The sequence below is a fragment of the Sceloporus occidentalis genome, unplaced genomic scaffold, assembly GCF_023333645.1.
Source record: "Sceloporus occidentalis isolate IW3139 unplaced genomic scaffold, rSceOcc1.0.p SCAF_53, whole genome shotgun sequence".
Taxonomy (NCBI): Eukaryota; Metazoa; Chordata; class Lepidosauria; order Squamata; family Phrynosomatidae; genus Sceloporus; species Sceloporus occidentalis.
Window position 1 is genome coordinate 4,599,682 of NW_028317033.1, and position 19,103 is coordinate 4,618,784.

The following is a 19,103-nucleotide window of genomic DNA, read 5'->3' on the forward strand; positions in this document are numbered from 1 at the left end:
TGTTTATTCCAAGGATGGAGCAGCCTTAAAGTCTATGAAGTTGCTTGCACAATATACACAAAGGTTCAAAAGTTTGGGGTCACTTAGAAATTTCCTTGTAAAAGAAACACAAATTCTGTGGTAATACTGTGTAGACATTGTTGTAAATGATTATTGTAGCTGGAAAGGCTGTTTTTTTACTGGAATATCTTCATAGGGATACAGATGTCCTTTATCACTCCCATCACTCCTGTGTTCCAATTTTAAGTATATAAGGGTAACTGATCATTAGAAAACCTTTTTTTGTAATTATGTTGGTGCAGCTAAAAAAATGTTCTGCTAAAGAACCAATAAACCTGGCCTTCTTTAGACTAGTTGCATATCTGGAGAATCAGCATTTTCAAGCTCAGAATGGCCAGAAACAAATAACTTTTCTTCCAAAACTCGTCAGTCTATTTTGTGGTATGAGAAATGAAGGCTATTCAGTGCTAGAAATTGACAAGAATTACAGTATGGAAAAAATTCCAAAACTTGAAATACCCATGGGATGTCTAGTTTTATAGGGTAAATTGATTTGGCAGACTTCAAAAATGTCCCAAATTAGATATGGGGCAGGCTGACCACATGTCAAAATTCCAAAAGAAAAAATGTTCACTTCCAAAATATGGCTATGGGTGGTATCACTGTACTCAGGAGATGTTGCTAAATTCATATTTGGGTGTCAGTTGTTTATCGTATACCAGGAGCTGTATATTCATACGATGTGTGTGAAAAAAACAAACAAAAAATACTACCAGAAACATTGACAAAGGCTGGGATGTCCTCCAACCGGGGAGGACATCACTGCAGCACCACCATTATATGCGGAAGTTGCCGCAGGGTTATGTCAGGAGATGCGGGCAAAGAAAGAAAATAGCAGATTAAGGAAGATAGAATAGAGAAGAGAAGGTAGAAGATATAGGATGAAGAAGATTTGGAAGAAGATGCATTAGAGAGAGAGTGAAGTTTGTCTTTTTTGCTTAGTTTTCGTACGATTCGTGGGGGGTCTGGCCTCATTTTCAATGCTTTGTACAAATCGTCAAATTTTTTTAAAAATTTACAAATCGAAATGCACAAGCCTAATATTGAGGCATTACTGCAAAACCGTTTTGGAGAAAAAAGCCTGTTATACTTGCACCTGAGTGGACCCTAACATCCACACTTTTGTTGATAACTTGATTACTATAACTGTAATTATTCCTCCTCTTTTCCTGGTTCTATAGCTTTATGCACTTTGAATATATTTAGTTATGCTAATACCTGTAAAAACATAAAGATGACAGTTTCTCTTTAACAGATGTCATTCAAAAAAATATTTATCTTCTTTCTAGAAGTAATTATGAATTTGGATCTTGGATCAGAAGTCAAAATCATTAGAAGTAAGAGAATTGTAATTGGTTATGATGTCTCTCCAGCTGATATTTTCATTAGTGATGGCAAGATTGTCAGTATTGACCCTTGGGGAAGCCAGCAACCAGCAAGTGGATCAAAGGTAACACGGAGAGATTCTAAAACTCTACAAAAAATCTGAATGGGATCTCTTGCATACTGTTTTCCACCATTCAGAGAAGTGTTTCCCTTTCAAAGGCATGGATCTAATAAGTGCTAGGATAAGACACCATGAAAACACATGGATGATGGTGCAAATTATCTTATTACCATAGCAACCAACACATGGCCAATCTGGGGTTAGCTGACACTAAACTTGTTTTAAATAAATAAAACAATGAATAGACAAACCATATACAAATGTTCTACTCTTACTATATCTACTCCAATGTTACACTACAATCCTCTGTTACTAAATGGTAATATCTGTCATTGTGAACACTCTGTCCTGAAAGGCTTTGCATCATAAGTCCAATTCTGCAAGTTCTCAGTAATGTCAAATTAGTATTTCCTTATTGGTTAATTATATATCTTGTTAGTGATATTTTGAATCTTAAGAGGTCAAAATATTGCTATATAATCCTTTTTTTTGTCTTAAAGCTCCTTGATGTTGGGGACCTTGTGGTTATGCCTGGAGTTATTGATCCACACGTACATGTAAACGAGCCGGGGCGCACAAACTGGGAAGGTTTCCACACGGCTACGCTGGCTGCGGCTTCGGGAGGAATCACCACAATTGTAGATATGCCATTGTACGAAAAGTAGGAAAGTATGGGACAATCTAAAAACAATGGGTGAAGAAATGCTACACTTCTATGATGATCCATTGGGATCAGTAAGGCAGCTTCACGTAATGGCATTAAATTCCTGTTCTCCATGGTTTCTACATAGCTACCAGGAGTCAGATTAAACACATTTAGGGTGTTCCATTTATCAACTACGAGTCTGTATTTTCAGTAGGTAGGTATGGATAACATATGCAGGCCCCATGAATTTATGGGTAAGGAATTGAAGTGTTAAACATGTTTTTTTCATATTAATTAAAAGGAGCATAAATTTACAGTTAGAGTTAAATGATAAGTGACTGCTAATAATCTTGTTTGTTTACCCACTCACTATTGTATTTCTACAGAAATAGCCTGCCACCTACCACATCTCTGAGTAATTTCCGAACCAAGCTGAAGGCTGCCGAAGGGCAATGTTTTGTAGATGTAGCATTTTGGGGTGGTGTCATTCCTAATAATCAGGTAATCCGTTTGAAAGAAGTGTGTCTGCAGTAAGGGGCTCGAGTCGGTGACCTGTCACTTAATTGGTGGTTGAAAATGGCTGGCTAATTTCCAAATAGCGTTGTGGGTTCTAGACTGTGACCACTGTGACCAATACAAAATGGAAACATTTTGTATTATCATCTCTTACACAGATATCCCAACCAGGGCCGGCCTTAGGGGTGTGCGACCTGTGCGGCCGCACAGGGCGCCATGGCAACAGGGGCGCCGTCCGGGACTTAAATTATAACATTGATTGTTTTTTTGTAACTTTATTTAACATCCTCCATGTTAAATAAAGTTTTTTTTTACTTTATTTAACATGGAGGATGTTAAATAAAGTTAAACCAAAAAAAACGGTATTTTCATTTAAGTCCCGGGCAGGGGCGCCGAGTGGTTGCTCGTGAAGTTTTCAGCAACCGCTCGGCGCCCCTCACTCTCCGTGACTCCATCGCGGTGCCGGCTTTTTGTGCTGAGCGCCAGAATTATTCTGGCGCTCAGCTGTGAAGCGTGCACCGCGGCAGAGCGGGAAGATGGACGCCTCCCGCTCCCACTGTAGGACTCCGGCAACAAGGTAAGTAAGGATAGGGGGTAGATATAGTGATAAGGGGCAGGGGGGGTAGATAGTGATAAGGGGCAGGGGGAGAGGCAGTGAGAAGGGGCAGAGGGGGGAGATTTTTTTCCTTTCTTTTTTTGGGGATGGGGGGGCGCCAGAGGAGTAGTCCGCACAGGGCACCAGAACATTTAAGGCCGGCTCTGATCCCAACATATATGAGAACTATGTAATTCAAAATTATTGATTGTTTCTATAGTGCAGTGAGGGGAATGTGTGGCCCGCAGCAGTTGAAATGGTGTCATCATTTGCAAAAGCACATTATTGCTCATTAATAAAGAGACAATTTTGTGGCAAAGCCCTGAATGTAGAGCACTCACCATGGAAACAAACAAGGATATTTCTTTATAAATACAGTTCACTGTCACATAAAAGACAAACATAATCATTTTAACTTAAATTGAAGTGATTTTAACAAAAAATGCAGCTAATAAAAATCTGACTTGAGTTATTTATATATTTGATGATGTCAGTGGCACAATTCATGGGCATTTTCAAGTATTATGCATGCTGACTGAGGAAGAGTGTCAATAGTTAAATAATTTGTGTTCGGTGGGGTTGAGGTCAGGGCTGTGTGAGGGCCAGTCTAGTTCTTCTACACCAAACTCATCCAGCCATGTCTTTATTAACCCTGCTTTGTGCACTGGGGATCAGTCATGCTAGGTCTTGGTATGCTGAAGCATCAAGCTTTCCCTTCATTGGAAGTAAAGGGCCCACAGCCTGAATACAGCCCAGACCATTATCCCTCTTCCACCAAACTGTACAGTTGGCACAATGCAGTCAAGCAGATAACATTCTCCTGGCATCAGCCAAACCCAGACTCACCCATCAGACTGACGAACATAAGCGCCCCACAGAACACGTTTCCACTGATACAGAGTCCACATATGGCGTACTTTACACCACTCAATACAACGCTTAGCATTGTCCCGCCACATATTTCTTGTTCTAATATTAATCCAAGTGGATGTTTGGAGCTCTTATGCTATGGAATCAGCAGAGCGTTAGCAAATTTTATATACCATGTACCTCGGGCACTCGGTGACCCCGCTCTGTGACTTTATGTGGTCTTCCACTTCATGACTGAGTTTCTGCTGTTCCTAAATGCTTCTTCTTTCCAATAATACCACTTACAGTTGGCCTTTGAATATCTAGCAGGGGTGAAATTTCAGGAACTGACTTTTTGTAAAGGTGACATCCTATCACAGCACCACGCCTGAATTCATTGAGCTCTTCAGAACTAACCTTTTTTTCTCAAATATTTGTAAATGCAGGCTGTGTGGCTCGGTGCTTGAATTTATACACCTGTGGCAACCCCTAAGACACATAATAAATAATTATGGTGAGTAAGCTAACTTACACCTAAGTGAAATGTTGCTTCAATTTCTTTCTAAGGTCAGTATAGTCCTAAGTATGAATAATATGATGATATCAGAATAGGTGTGAGTTAGATTCTTTTTACAGATTATTCACCATAATTATTTATTATGCATTTTAGGGGTTTTCTTCACAATTTGAATTCAATCATATGATCCTTTATTCCTTAGAGATACTACAGCATTCCTTGCTAAGTGTCAAATTTAAATTAACTTTTTGGATGCAAATGAATGAAAAGATTTATCAGAATTTTAGGCGACCTTGTGAATTATTTTCTAGTAACACTTTCCTGTCATATGGCGTTATTTCATTTATGTCAAAAGTACACTAAAAAAGACTAAATACTGTACATAAAAATGTTTGCAGAATGGTCATAGACAGGACAATGACACAGACAAAACATGTTTATATTAATAATTAACTTTCATCTCAAATACATGACACAAGAATCTGTCACAATTTATGTGAACCTGATAGGGTCCTGTTTATCTGACAAATTTCTGAAGAAGAATTTTGGGGCCAAGGCGATATATCGTGTTATGGAGACTAGCAAAATATTCCTGCATTTGGTGTTTTAAAAAATGTGGTCTGTGTTTTTTTTTAACAATAATTTGGATCTATGTGTTGCATTATGACAGACGGAGCTGATCCCTATGCTACATGCAGGTGTGGCCGGGTTTAAGTGTTTTCTGATCTCCAGTGGGGTACCAGAATTTCCACATGTCAGTCTAATGGATCTGCATGCAGCCATGTCAGAGTTACAAGGGACTAACAGTGTCCTGCTGGTAAGTACAGGTTAACTCGCTCGGGGGTATATTCTGCAAAGGGTAATACTCTATGTTTATCAATGCATTCTACTAGTGAAAACTGTAAATAACTAATACTAGAACTTGGAATTAGTTTTTCTTCATTGTGCTTAAGTGAGAGTTTAATATTACCATAGTATTTGGATAATGGGGCAAAAAGTGAAAAATTCTGTGAACATAGAAAGTAATGCTTCTCAATAGCTTATGTAATGAGATAAAAATATTTAATAAATGTAAGGAAGTTAATAACATGTATAGAAGACCACTTGAAAAGCGAGAGCTCTGTTCAATGTGTGATATTAATGTCCATATCTTTACATTTTGATAATAGTAAAGCTATCTGCAGTGGTGTACCTAAGGGGGTACCACTCATCAAGGAGGTGCCACCAGGCTGTTATCAGCTGCTCACCCCTCCAGAGCAGGCTCGGTTGGGGAGATCAAAGAACTCCCTCTAACCGGCTTAAAATCAGTCAAGCGAGTGGGAGGTCTGGATTTAATGTCATATCCCGGCGCATAACACTAAAGCCACGCCCACCGCCTTCCGTGCTCATGGCACGGAAGGACACAGATGAAGAAGAGCCAAGATGAAGAACGAAGAGGAGGAAGAAAAGTGACAATGTCTTGTTCAGTGCGTAGTGGTGGGAGTTAAGTGTGTTGTGTATGTGGGGGGGGGGGTGCCACAGGATCCGCCCCAGGTAACAAATACTCTAGCTACGCCCCTGGCTGTTTGTGTTTTAAATGTATATATTTAACACAGTTGAATCATATTTTCTTGAAATTGTGATTATTTGCAAATCAATGATTTTTTTCAAATTTATTTTAGTTTCATGCTGAACTTGACTTATCTGATGGATCTCCTGCATGTGGAGGTGAGGGCAGACATTACACACGTGTAGAGATATACATACATTTATACTTTAACCTTTGTGCAATTTTGCAGTGGCTGTTAATTCTAATGAGTGCCATATGCAGAAAGATATTTATTTATATAGGACAAGAGTAGATTAACAATGGGGCAAATAGCGCATTTGTCCCAGGACCCCTGGTGGCAAGGGCCCCAGTTTGCTGCTTACTTGTAGTATAAGTTATGCACTGCACAGAAGGAATACATTACTTGTTTTGCTGGGTGATGTCCAGATGGGGTCCACTTGGTGTATGGGACATCTCTTCTGCAGCATGGGTATTTGCAGAAACATAGAAGAAGCTTCTTTTGTAGTCAAACATTACATGTTACAGTGGAAACTTCATGGCTTTTGTAATGTGTGGACATTAGCTGAATTTCATGTAGTTTTGCATGGTAGTCCCCCTTCCTGTCCCCTTAAAAATGATTCCTGAGGATGTTTAGAGCTTTCCAGTCCTTTACATCAGGGCAAAGGGGCAGACTACATGAACCAACTGGTTCTAACATGCTGTCAAATTCTGTGTTTTTACATTTTGATATAAAGCGAGAGCACTCCTAATTGTTATCTTGCTGCGGACTGGTAAGGTGAAACAATTTTTCACAAAAATGGCATCTATCTATTATTATTTTGGAGAAGGAAGCCTTGAAACAGTGTTGTCCCACATCCCCACCCTACCTTGATCCACCACTGGGGACGGAATTATGACTAGTGTCATATAACCTAAGCAGGCTTAGAGAATACAGATGATTGTTAGCAAGAAACAGTTTCCTGCCCTCAAGATTTTTCCTCACTCTTAATCATTTATGTGGTTGGTCTTCTAAAGTCAGAGTTGTGAGGTCTGCAAATGAAGCAAAGTGCAGTACAATAAAGGGATGTTCAACAAAGTTTTGTGCTGATAGTCTAACACTATATATACACATTACATCTATCTGTTTCCTCCCAGATCCAGTGCTGTATGATACATTCCTCAGTTCACGTCCAGATGAGATGGAAGTGGCTGCAATTGAGCTTGTCACTGATCTCTGTTTACAGTATCAGTGAGTACCAGCTGTAGGGTCCCATGATATTCCACAAACAGAGCACATTCTAACCTAGTCACATCAACGTTATGTGAGTTATCAGTTACTAACATGGCTAAAAGTACACCAGGATCACCAGGGCTGGTGCAAGGATTTTTGCCACCCTAGGAAAAACATAATTTTGCCGCCCCCTGGCTCCACCCCCACTGGCTGACTCGCTCCCACTCCATCCCATAGTGACAGTGAGCCGCGGCTACTGAATGGCCGCGGCCGGCGGCTCGCGGCTGCCTGCCTCCCATGAAGTCACCGCAAGACCCGGCTGCGCTTCTAATGAATGACCGTGGGCGGCGGGTTGCGGCTGCGGGCTGCCTACTTTGCCTTTAGGTGACGCCGGCCCTGAATATCACCTATCATAAGTCAAGGACATGCTACGTACACTGATACCATAGATCATTCAGTGAATGACCACTTTGTCCCTGTGTTCCCAGGGTTCATTGTCACATTGTACATCTGTCCTCTGTGAAATCAATTCCCATTATTAGAAGAGCTAAAAAGGCTGGGGCACCTATCACTGTAGAGACTACTCATCACTACCTATCACTGAGTGCTGAGAATATCCCCCCTGGAGCCACATACTACAAATGCTGCCCCCCTGTAAGGGACTGTGCCAACAAGGTAAAGTTATTATTATACATTGTACAGGTGAGATAAGTAGTTATTGTGTTGCAAACGTAATTTGGTTACACTTACATAACAGTCGGCATTCTTTCCTGTCCCATGATTTCAATGCCCAGTTGTATGATTTTATAAATAATGCCATAGTGTTCTCTTTACTAATCTAAAGAAGGAATTTTTTTGTATCATAAAGCTTTTCTCAATGAATGGTATAGAACAGTTCAAGGTGCACTTTAACTAAGATTGTATTAGTATGAGATAGTATATGATAAAAATGTTTTTTAAAGTAGTTTTTGCATAATATAATGTTTTCAGGCAGCTTTATGTTAGCCATTTGTATGTATTCCAGATCTGTTATTTTTTACCAGACTCCCTTTTTCATACAACCTTGTGGTAAATAATATGATAATCACCCAGCTTGAAAGTCTGATTAATTAAGTATGAACTTTATTTGCACAGCTCAGCGTGGTGAAAATCACTCAATGATATCAACAATGATACCAACACATATATATATATATACACTTGTTTAAATTCCCTCACTATACTAGCCTCTACTGCCTCTGCGGGGATGCTGTTGCACCACCCGCTCAATAAAGTAAAACTGAGTTTTTATATTATGACCTCTTGTTTTAATAGTACCCCTCTTTGAATAAACTTCCCTCCTGCAATTTGTTAATTCCATTTATTTGTTAATATCACACAGTCCTGTTTTTTCCCTCTAAGCCAGGGGTGTCCAAGTTTTTCCTGCAGTGGGCCACTTCATCAGAAATGTATATGTTCGGGGGGCGCACTCATTTTTCACTGAGAGAAAAAACGGCCTTAAATAAGACATGCAGATTGAAATAAAATAAATGACACAAAATCCTTTACAATGCCTCTCACTGATTTCTGGGCCTAGAAAGTTTTGTCCTCTGACGTGACTACAAATTCAAGAGGGCATTTTATCTCTGGATAAGTAAAAATTAAATAATTCTATTTATTCTAGGGATGCACCAAAATGAAAATTCTCGATCGAAACCGAAACAGAAAATGATCCCCCATCTTTAAAAATAAAATTAAAAAACCACACTTAATAAAAGTAACACACCAGAATTGTACAAACAAATTAAATAGCAATATTCCAGCATGTACTGGTTGCCTGGGCATGATATTAGTGTGATTGCTGTTAATCATATATAAATTGATATTGTTATTGTATTTTCTGTCCAATTTGGTGTGTTACTTACTTTTAATAAAAGTGTGGACAATGAAATACAGTAACAATATTAACATATATATATAATTGCTAACAGCAATCACACTCCTATCATGCACAGGCATACCAAGGTTCCAGCATGTACTGGCTGATTTGGCATGATAGGAGTGATTGTTAACAGCAATCACACTCCTATCATGCTCAGCCAATCAGTAAATGCAGGAACCTGGGCATGATAGGACTGTGATTGCTGTTAGCAATCACACTTCTATCATTCCAAGTCACCCAATACATGCTGAAACCTGGCTCCCATGCCCTCCTACTTACATATCCATGCTATAAACACTGACTGCTGCGCGAGCAACCCACAGGAAAGCAGCAGGGCCCTTGCGATTCTGCGATCCTGGTTGCCCTGCCTGCGGATCTCACTAGGGCCGCACCTCAAGGTCCGGCGGGCCGCATTTGGCCTGCGGGCGGCATGTTGGACGCCCCTGCTCTAAGCTATACTTATTGAGATCAAAAGTCTTTCCTGATAACCACCTCCCTCTTTCTTCTATGGTGTTAGAGTGAGCATGTGTGTAAGGTTGTGTGTTAGTTATATTGCCCAGAGTGGGGTGAGGTACCAAAGAAATACTGCCCCTATGCTCACCGGTGAAAACAATGGCAGCCCCCAGATAAGAGAAGTTTATTGGCGCAAAATGAAATAAAACCAACGTTTTTGTTGGTTTTTACCTACATTACTGTATACAGCTCTGTATTTTATGCTCAAGGAGCATATAAAAAGTCACCTTCACCTATAGTGTGTGTTCCTTCTATAGGAGGCACTCTGGAATGCCCTGCAACAAGGCCACATAGATATGGTAGTATCTGATCACTCCCCCTGTACTCCGGATCTCAAGCTTCTGCAGGATGGAGATTTTATGGGTGCTTGGGGAGGAATTTCCTCCCTGCAGCTTGGTGAGTATGGGGTCCTGTGTAATCCAGAAGCTATGATGGAGGCATGCTTTAACAACCCTTAAAGGGGAGTTTACTCCATTATAAAAAAGTCCCTAGTATTTAAAGTAGTGTTATTAGTAACTGGACGATAAACTTAAAATACCATCAAATACCATCAATATGCCTTGAGCTTAAACACATAAAGTAGCTGGTTTGTTTAAGAAATCTTTTCTAATTTTCGCAGGGCTGTCTCTATTTTGGAGCTCTGCACAAGGAAGAGGCTTCACCCTGCCAGATGTCTCTCGTTTGCTGAGTGGTAACCCAGCTAAACTGTGCAACTTGGGCAATTGCAAAGGGTCTATTAAAGTTGGATATGATGCTGACTTTGTCATCTGGGATCCAGATAAAGCGTTCCAGGTAGAGCGGAGAAGCAAAATAATTTTACATAGCATTTGTCTATCAATGAGGAATACCTTATTAGCATACTGTCCTCCCCAAATATTATTGCGATAACCATTTTTTAGCACAGATGCACAGATACTGAGATATGGTCCATGCCAGTGATGAATGTTGTATGCATACAAGGCCAAATGTAGTCACTTATCAGGCATATTTCAGATGTTAGTGGTAGTGATATTTGACATGTTACTTGATTTTCTACTAATGCAATCAAATCTGCCTACATAGCAAATCGAAAGACATTTACAAAGTCACTGTTTATCTGCAGAGTATGTAACATCCAGACACCAGTAAAATATCTACAAAACATTGAGAAGAGTATCAGTTATGTAATGGATAAGTTGGATGAGGTTTGGTCGCTTACCATTATACAGTATGTTCTCTCAAGCCTAACCAATGCCTTTTGTTCCATAACAGGTGCAGGTAAAGAGACTTCACCACAAGAATAAGGTACTATCACAAAACTTAATGCATATATTAAAAATATAACCAGTTGAACAGCATGTGGTGTCCTCGTGAAATCTAGTCGACTTCTTAGAAAATCTCATAGCGTTATATGAGAACTAAAATGGAGACTTGTAATTGTCTACTGTTGGCTGGCAAAGAGTGGCCACTCCTATTGGACAATTAGGCTCCCTGTAGCTCCACTGTTTAATGGGCCGTTTAAAAGAGAGATCACTGATATCCTTAACAGGCCCATTGATCCAATGGAGATATGTGGCCAGTTGGCACAGCTGCCATAGTTTAGTTTAGATTATGATATCTATTTTCTATGGGTTACATAAATGCAAACCACATAGGGGCTAGCACAGTGGCCCCATTATAGAGTTGTAATGGAAGCACAAATCTGCAGTGTTTGTGAATTTAGGTTTGGATGGTGGAGAACAAGAAAACTGCACAGGTTATATGCTGTTTGATGTCGCAATCATAACTCAGTCTACCGAACATTAGAGGGTTTCTCTTGTTCTTGATTTCTCACCTAAAATCTTATTTACTCACCACAAATCCGTAATATCTCACTGCTACGCTGTATTATCTTTGGGTATTATTGAAGAGTGCTTATAGGAACACGTTCTTAGCCTGCACAATGTGCCAGCACCTAAAGACCCTGACTTTCCATCACATTACTAGGCATGGTCACATTCTGTAGAAATAACTTTATTTTACACTGTGAGGAAAGCTATACCAATCTATATTTTTTATTGTTACATTTGTTAATGGGAACATCTGATATCCGATAATCAGCTTGGTCAAATTTATATTAGATTTGATAAGTGCATAAGCAATGTTTTCTGTACCTTTCACCCACTCCTAATTGATAGGAAGGTTAAAATCCAATGTTGCATAAGTGTTCAGTAGAGGAACCTCATTTGCTGGGTACTGCTGCTGAGCAGTGCCACAATGAATAAAAAAACTGGTGATGGTTAACTGGTATCACTGGATTTATGTCCATCCCAAGTAAGGGCATATACTGGAGGAATAGTTAGATTTTAGATTCTAGATGTAGCTAGGTTTTTGTTTGTATCATTGCACTGTGAATTTAATAAAACTAGTAGACCCCTGCACTAAACACGATAATAATAATTCTTCCATGCTATGAAGGTTTTGAGTGTTTTATAATACGTACTTTTTAAACCCAATTCATTTTTTATGTTTTACAGATTAACCCATACCTGGGATTTTGCCTGCAGGGTGAAGTGGTGGCAACTATTCTCCGTGGGATCCTGGTCTACCACAAAGGCAGACATTTTCCCAAACCTTCAGGAAAGCCTGTTTTTATTCGCACAATAAATCCACCAGAGTCCAGGGCCCCATATTACTAAACAAGATAATCTAATGTATATGAGCCACACATATTAGTGTGTTGTCCTTGGTCACTTTAAGTGTTCTTAGTGATCACCATAGTTTATCCATATTTTTCTGGAGAGCACATTGCAACATCAGCAACTTTGATACTTTACAGCATGTTATGTTCACTGCTTTAATGCAAGGACATTTCTAATTATGTAGTTCTGCAATGCTTACAACTCCTCCACGCCCATCAAATGTCACACAGTAAATATAATTTAGACGCTTCTTTTTTGTTTTTACAAAATTGTGAATTAATTGATATGAAATATCAATCAAAAATGTTTGATTTATCTGATTGGGGTAGATTTACCAGGCCAAATACACTATTTCTTGGTTGGCAGCAATTGGTCTTGATTGGCAGCAATTGGTCTTGATTGGCAGCAATTGATGATGACCACTGTGACAAAACACAGATATTAGACAGGACCCACTTGGGGGCTTGTTGGTCATCTGGCTATTGTCTCATCAATTTTCATCCACACAGAGTTGGATTGGACTCCTGATCTATACTTGATGAATATCTTATTCCACCAAAATAAAATTGTGATGTGGTTAAGTGCAGAACCTTTATTGGGAAATCTTTAGCATTGTCAGCACCTTACAATTATATTCCGCAACACAACTTTTTTACCAGACTCCATCACACATATACCGTATTTGCTCGATTATAAGACGACCCTGATTATAAGACGACCCCCCAAAATCTGAATATTAACTTAGGAAAAAAAGAAAAAGCCTGAATATAAGACGACCCTAAAGGAAAAAAGTTTTACCAGTAAATGTTAATTCATGTAAACTATTTTTTTAAATAAAAGCTATGATTGAGAAAAATATTTTTTTTGTTTTTATTTCCTTGTATTTTCCAACCTGTCCCCCAGTTACGCACATCTGCCCCCAGGCTTGCCACACCAATATGGCACTGTGGCCCATGATATGCCTTTTAACCCTCTATATGCCACTGTGCCCCATGGTATGCCTTTTGACCCCCTATGTGCCACTCTGCCTCCAGAAATGCCTTATACCCCTATATCCCATTCTGGCATTTAGGGGGTTAAAATGCATATTATGGGGCAGAGTGGCATATAGGGAGGTATAAGGCATTCCAGGAGGCAGTGGCATTAAGGGAGTTAAAAGGCATTGTATAGAGCACTCTATAAGGCATTTCAGGAGGCAGAGTGCTCTATTAAATGCCCCCTTAACGCCACTCTGCTTCCTGAAATGCCTTATAACTCCCTATATGCCACTCTGCCCCATAATATGCCTTTTAACCCCCTAAGTGCCAGAGTGGCATATAGGGGTATAAGGCATTCCAGAAATGCCCTATGTCCCCCATTTAACACACACACACGCACACACACTTACCGGTGCTTCCAAATTCCTGCTGTATTGCCGGGGCAGCGGGTTGACGTCTCCTTCCGCTGCAGCCGGAAGGAGGTGGAGTTGGCAGCGGGGGGTTGTCTGCGTCCGTCGCGGATACCTTTCCCGACTGTCAGAGATCAGAGTTCCGGCACCTGTGCGGGGAACTCTGATTTCTGACAGTCGGGGAAGGTATCCGCGACGGACGCAGACAACCCCCGCTGCTAGCCACACCTCCTTCCGGCTGCAGCGGACGCTGTCTACGCGGATCGCGTAGACGTCAACCCGCTGCCCCGGCAATACAGCAGGAAGCACCGGTAAGTAAGTGTGGGGGGGGGAGACAGGAGGATCCAGGTCCCCTGCAGCGGTGCGGGGGATCTGGATCTTAGTCTCATAATCAGACCTCTATTTGAGGTCTGATTAGAAGACGACCCCGATTAGAAGACGAGGGGTATTTTTCAGAGCATTTGCTCTGAAAAAAACCTCGTCTTATAATCGAGCAAATACGGTACCTTACCTCAAGCATTTTGTAGATCACTGCACTTTTCTGTAGCCTGGCAGGGTTCATGTTTCCCATGCATGATACTTATACATATGTTGGACATTAGAAGGGAAGATAAGCACTTGCATCTTTGAATTGTTCAATCGCCAAGTTCCCTTATTTACAATGACGAAAAGGGGTTATATCGTTTAAGTCAAGAAAAAACATATTACTAAAACATTCCATAAAACTCTAAAACAAAGGATCAGAAGTGAGCTAACAACACTCTGAACAAGCTATGAACATCCCTAGACAATTAAACTTCAGTGGTGTCTCCAAAAATCATATTGGATGGAAACAGAGATGGGTACATTTAAAATAAGGTTGCACATTTATAACCATGTATGACTTGCGAATCCCTTCATTACTGAAGGCAGCCAGAAGAGGGAAAAGTACCGCGAGTATTGAGTATTGGCGCAATTCATGAAAGGGGATATAATGAACATACTAAAACAACTACCATTAAATCATTATTTATTTCACTGTGGTAAGGAACTCTCTCTTGTGATATACGTGAGGTAAGTGGGCTGACCCAGGGGGTAAATGGTCCAAATTTCTTGACTCAGTGCTGACTTGGACTGTGCAAGCAGCTATAAAAATGGCTCCGGCCAAAGTAAGGGGTGTGATGATAGACTTAGAATTATTTAATGTAGGGTATTTCAAATATTGGTCAAATTCTAATACCTACCTTTGTCCAAGTTTGTGGTAGTAATATTTTTGTGTTTTTTCCACACACATTGTATGAATTTACAGCCCTTGGTATATGTCGCTGACAAACAAACAACCCAATATGAGTTAAGGAACATCTTCTGAGTACAGTGATACCACCCATGCATAGGTTTGTCTGGTTGTTTGAGGGCTAAAAGGACACATTTGGGAGGTGCACAATTTATTTTTCTGGTCAGTCTGCGCCCATGTCCTAATTGGGACATCTTTGAGCCAGGCCAATTCACTTATTCCATGCCAGGATTTTAGCGAAGATACAGAGCTAATTTTAGCACTTGCTCATAAAAATAAACTTTTTTGTCCATTTTCAATAGATATTTATCTAGCTGGAGACACTAGAGGTATATGGTGAAGCTTTAATAACACCGGGTCTTTTGTATTTTGCAGTAAAATAAATGTTCACAAGTAGAAAATTCATCGTGTGACAATGTTCCTATATTTCAGACACAGACATCTACCTATGTTAGGTGCTTCAGAAAGAAATACCGTATTTGCTTGATTATGAGACAAGTTTTTTTCAGAGTAAATGCTCTGAAAAATATCCCTCGTTTTATATATTTAAGGTCGTCTTCTAATCAGACCTCAAATAGAGGTCTGATTACAAGACTAAGATCCAGATCCTCCGCAGCGCTACAGGGGACCTGGATCCTTCTCTCTGGCAACCTCTGCCAGCCTCGCACAGACCTCCACCGGCTGCCCACTAGAAACCAGGGAGCACAGGTCACAAGTAAAGGGGCAAGTAAAGGGGTGCACTGGTAAGTAGGGGGGTTAAGAGTGGCATGGAGCAGGGTTCAATGGTTTTCTCGAAGCAGAGTGGCATATAGGGTGTTAAAAGGCATATAAGGGAGGCAGAATGGCATATAGGGGGTATAAGGCATACCTGGGGGGGAGTGTCAAATAGAGGGTTAAAATGCATGTCAGGGAGGCAGAGTGGCATATATGGGTGTATAAGGCATATCTGGGGGCAGAGTGGCAAATAGGGGGTTAAAAGGCATATCTGGGGGCTTATTAGGGAGGCAGAGTGGCATATAGGGGGTATAAGGCATTTCTGGGGGGCAGAATATGAATATGAATTAATATTTACTAGTAAAGCTTTTTTTGCCTATAGGGTAGTCCTATATTATTATAAAATTTGGGGGGGTCATCTTATAATTGAGCAAATACGGTACATTCACATTGGCCTGGACATATTTTAAGATGGAACTTTACATGTAGTTTATCCTGTCCCCTTGGCATTGTTCAGTAAAAACTAAAATTCTAAATTACTTCCATATTCTCATTGATATCTAGCCGCTTCTTAACAGCACTGGCTTTTCATGCCCTTTCTTGATTTAATCTCTATTTGCCATTACAGTTATCATGAAACATAATGATGTTTTGTTTGTACCAGTTCCGTGAGAGGAATTCACACTTGATGGAACCTAATGGCTGAGAGAAAATTACTGTCCATAATATTATACCAAATATTCTTTTTTATTGTGATCAATGCTTATGCAACACAACTAGATTTCTCATCTTTAACTAACCTCATGATATGTTACATCACTCTCATGTCCCCATGAAAATGTGTAAATATCTTTTTTATGTACAAATGGAACAAATGTCATACCAGTGGAACCTGCAGGTGAAGTAACTCTAATACAGAAGATTAAACAGTAACGGCTCCAGCACTAAGTGCTTGGGGACATAAACAAGGGGTGTGGAAGTGGGTGTGAGGGGGTGAAGCGAGCTCAGAGTGCAGGGTACTGATCTGTTTCTGTCATAACAAGAATGTGGATATACAGGGCATTGGGCATTTAAATATGCACACATCGTGTATAAAAAAAGTGGTCAAAACAGCTTATAAGCAGTCTTCTTACTCTGCCTCCATTTCTTTTTTTTTAAATTAACTGATATAAAATATAGCCATTCTTAGCATCCAACAGTCTATTTCTATAAAAACAGCTGTCGGTTCAGATTGTATTAACAGGGAAACATCAGACAAGAGTGATGACAAGCTATATATGTGACTCCTGCAGATACAATGAGATGTATTAGAGCAATAAAGTACACCATCAAGTTCTAAAGCAGACACACTGCTCTCCTGTGGTAATGCAGAGTGGAGCCTTTTTCCGGTTATATATGTATATACACTCAGGGATTGTACACCAGCTGGAAAGAAGGCGGACGCGGTCTGATAAGTGTCAAAGCCACTGTTCTGGGTGAAACCCAGAGCATCTGGGAGTAAATCAGTAAGGTGGCACTCAAAGATGAGCTGCTGAGAGAATGCCTGAACCAGCAGCAGACATGCAAGGAAATCAAGTAGAGGAAGTACCATGGCAAGCCAAGACCTTGCATAGAATGTCCCATAGAAAAATAGCTGAGGTGGCTGACATTGGAAAATCCTACCAGTTGCTGGACAGGGCTGGACTCGGCCCTAATAATGGCAGCACAAGAGCAGGCACCAGATCCCTAGAGGCAGGCATCTACCGCACTAGGTGCAGGCTATGTAGAGAGGCTTCGGAGACAGTCCAACATATAGTGACATATAGTGATATATGCTCGGAGGCAGGGCCGGCCCAAGACATAGTGCCGCCTGGGGTAGAGTTTGAAATGCCGACGCCACTGCTCATTATCTACCCTTCCTCTCCCTACCTTCTCATTATCTACCCTTCCTGGTAAGTAGGGGGGTTAAGAGTGGCATGGAGCAGAGTTGTACTTCACTTACCTTCCAGCAGTCCTGCGGCGAGTCTCCCTGCTCGTCCGCGGTGCGCGCTGCTTCACTGCTGAACACCGGAAATGACGTCATATTCCTGCGCTCAACATTACAAGCCGGCACCGAGCTAGAGGGCTTGAAGAGAACAGAGAGGGGCGCCGAGCGGGTACTGACAACTTGATAGGCGAAAACCACTCGGCGACCCTCTCTCTTCTCCGCTTAAAAAAAAAACGTGCCGCCTCTTCAAAAGTGCCGCCTGGGGCAATTGCCCCACTCTGCGTACACCTCAGGAACAGCGTACACCTTAATAGCACAACCAAGTAGCTGGCATTGTATACAGAAACATCTACACATAGTACGGGCTAAACACTCCCAGGTCCAAATGGGAGATTCCACAGAAGGTTGTGAAGAATAGCAGGGGACATCAGGATCCAGATGGACAAGCAGGTACTGGCCAATCAACCTGAAATTGTGGTAGTAGACCAAAGACCAGATGACCGTGGTGGTGATAGATGTATTGGTGTCAAGTGACGGCAACATCACGAAGAGGGTGTATAAGGAGCTTTAGAAGTACCAGAGTGAAGGCCAAAGTGGTTCTAGTGGTCATAGGAGCACTCTGGGCTGTAACTCATAAGCAGGGATTGTGGCTCCAATAGTGTCACGTCTGTAGGACAACCTTGCACTGTTTGCAGATGGAATCCAATGGCAAGGACCCAAAAAGGGGTTTAGGTAGTACTGAAGCATCACAACAGGAGGGGTAGACAAGCTGTAATCGAGGTCAGAACCGAGGGCGAGGCAAGTAGCAGGTAGCCTAGTCAAAAGGATAGCCCAGGTCAGATGCAGAGTAATCCGTAATTGGGAGTCAGGAACAGGAGCGGGAACAGGAACAAGGTACCTGGGACAGGTGTTATAACGCTGGGATATCTCTCCACAAAGGCTCAATAACCGAGCGCTGAATGTTGTGTGCTGAGGGTTTAAATGCTTCCTGGTATCCAGGGCATGCCTTAGTTGCCAGGGGTATAGGATGAGGAGCCGTGATCTAAAGGTTCCTATAGGATCATGTAATACTGGAGTACAGGTGTTGATATCCCTTTAATCTTGGATGGTGGAACACGTGACTCTGCCGGTGGAACGCACGCATCTGACATCTTTGATGGCAGAACGCATATGTCCGCCAATTTGGATGGTGGAACGCACGCGTGTGCAGTTCCAGGCTTGTCGGGGACCGGCATCGACGCGGAAGAGAGGACTCCTGCATGGGACCTTGAAGCAGGTAG

At 41.2% G+C, this 19,103-nt stretch overlaps 1 protein-coding gene across 1 annotated transcript; it reads left to right on the forward strand.

Annotated features, from left to right (window-relative positions):
- Positions 1-1,357: 1,357 nt before the first annotated feature.
- LOC149288254 (allantoinase, mitochondrial-like) lies at positions 1,358-12,480 on the forward strand. The gene is made up of 11 exons (XM_089491996.1): positions 1,358-1,510; positions 2,008-2,159; positions 2,540-2,654; positions 5,301-5,447; positions 6,292-6,337; positions 7,314-7,407; positions 7,878-8,064; positions 10,081-10,219; positions 10,443-10,615; positions 11,075-11,107; positions 12,319-12,480. The coding sequence occupies exons 1-11, from the start codon at positions 1,358-1,360 to the stop codon at positions 12,478-12,480; spliced, it is 1,401 nt and encodes a 466-aa protein (XP_089348122.1).
- Positions 12,481-19,103: the final 6,623 nt, after the last annotated feature.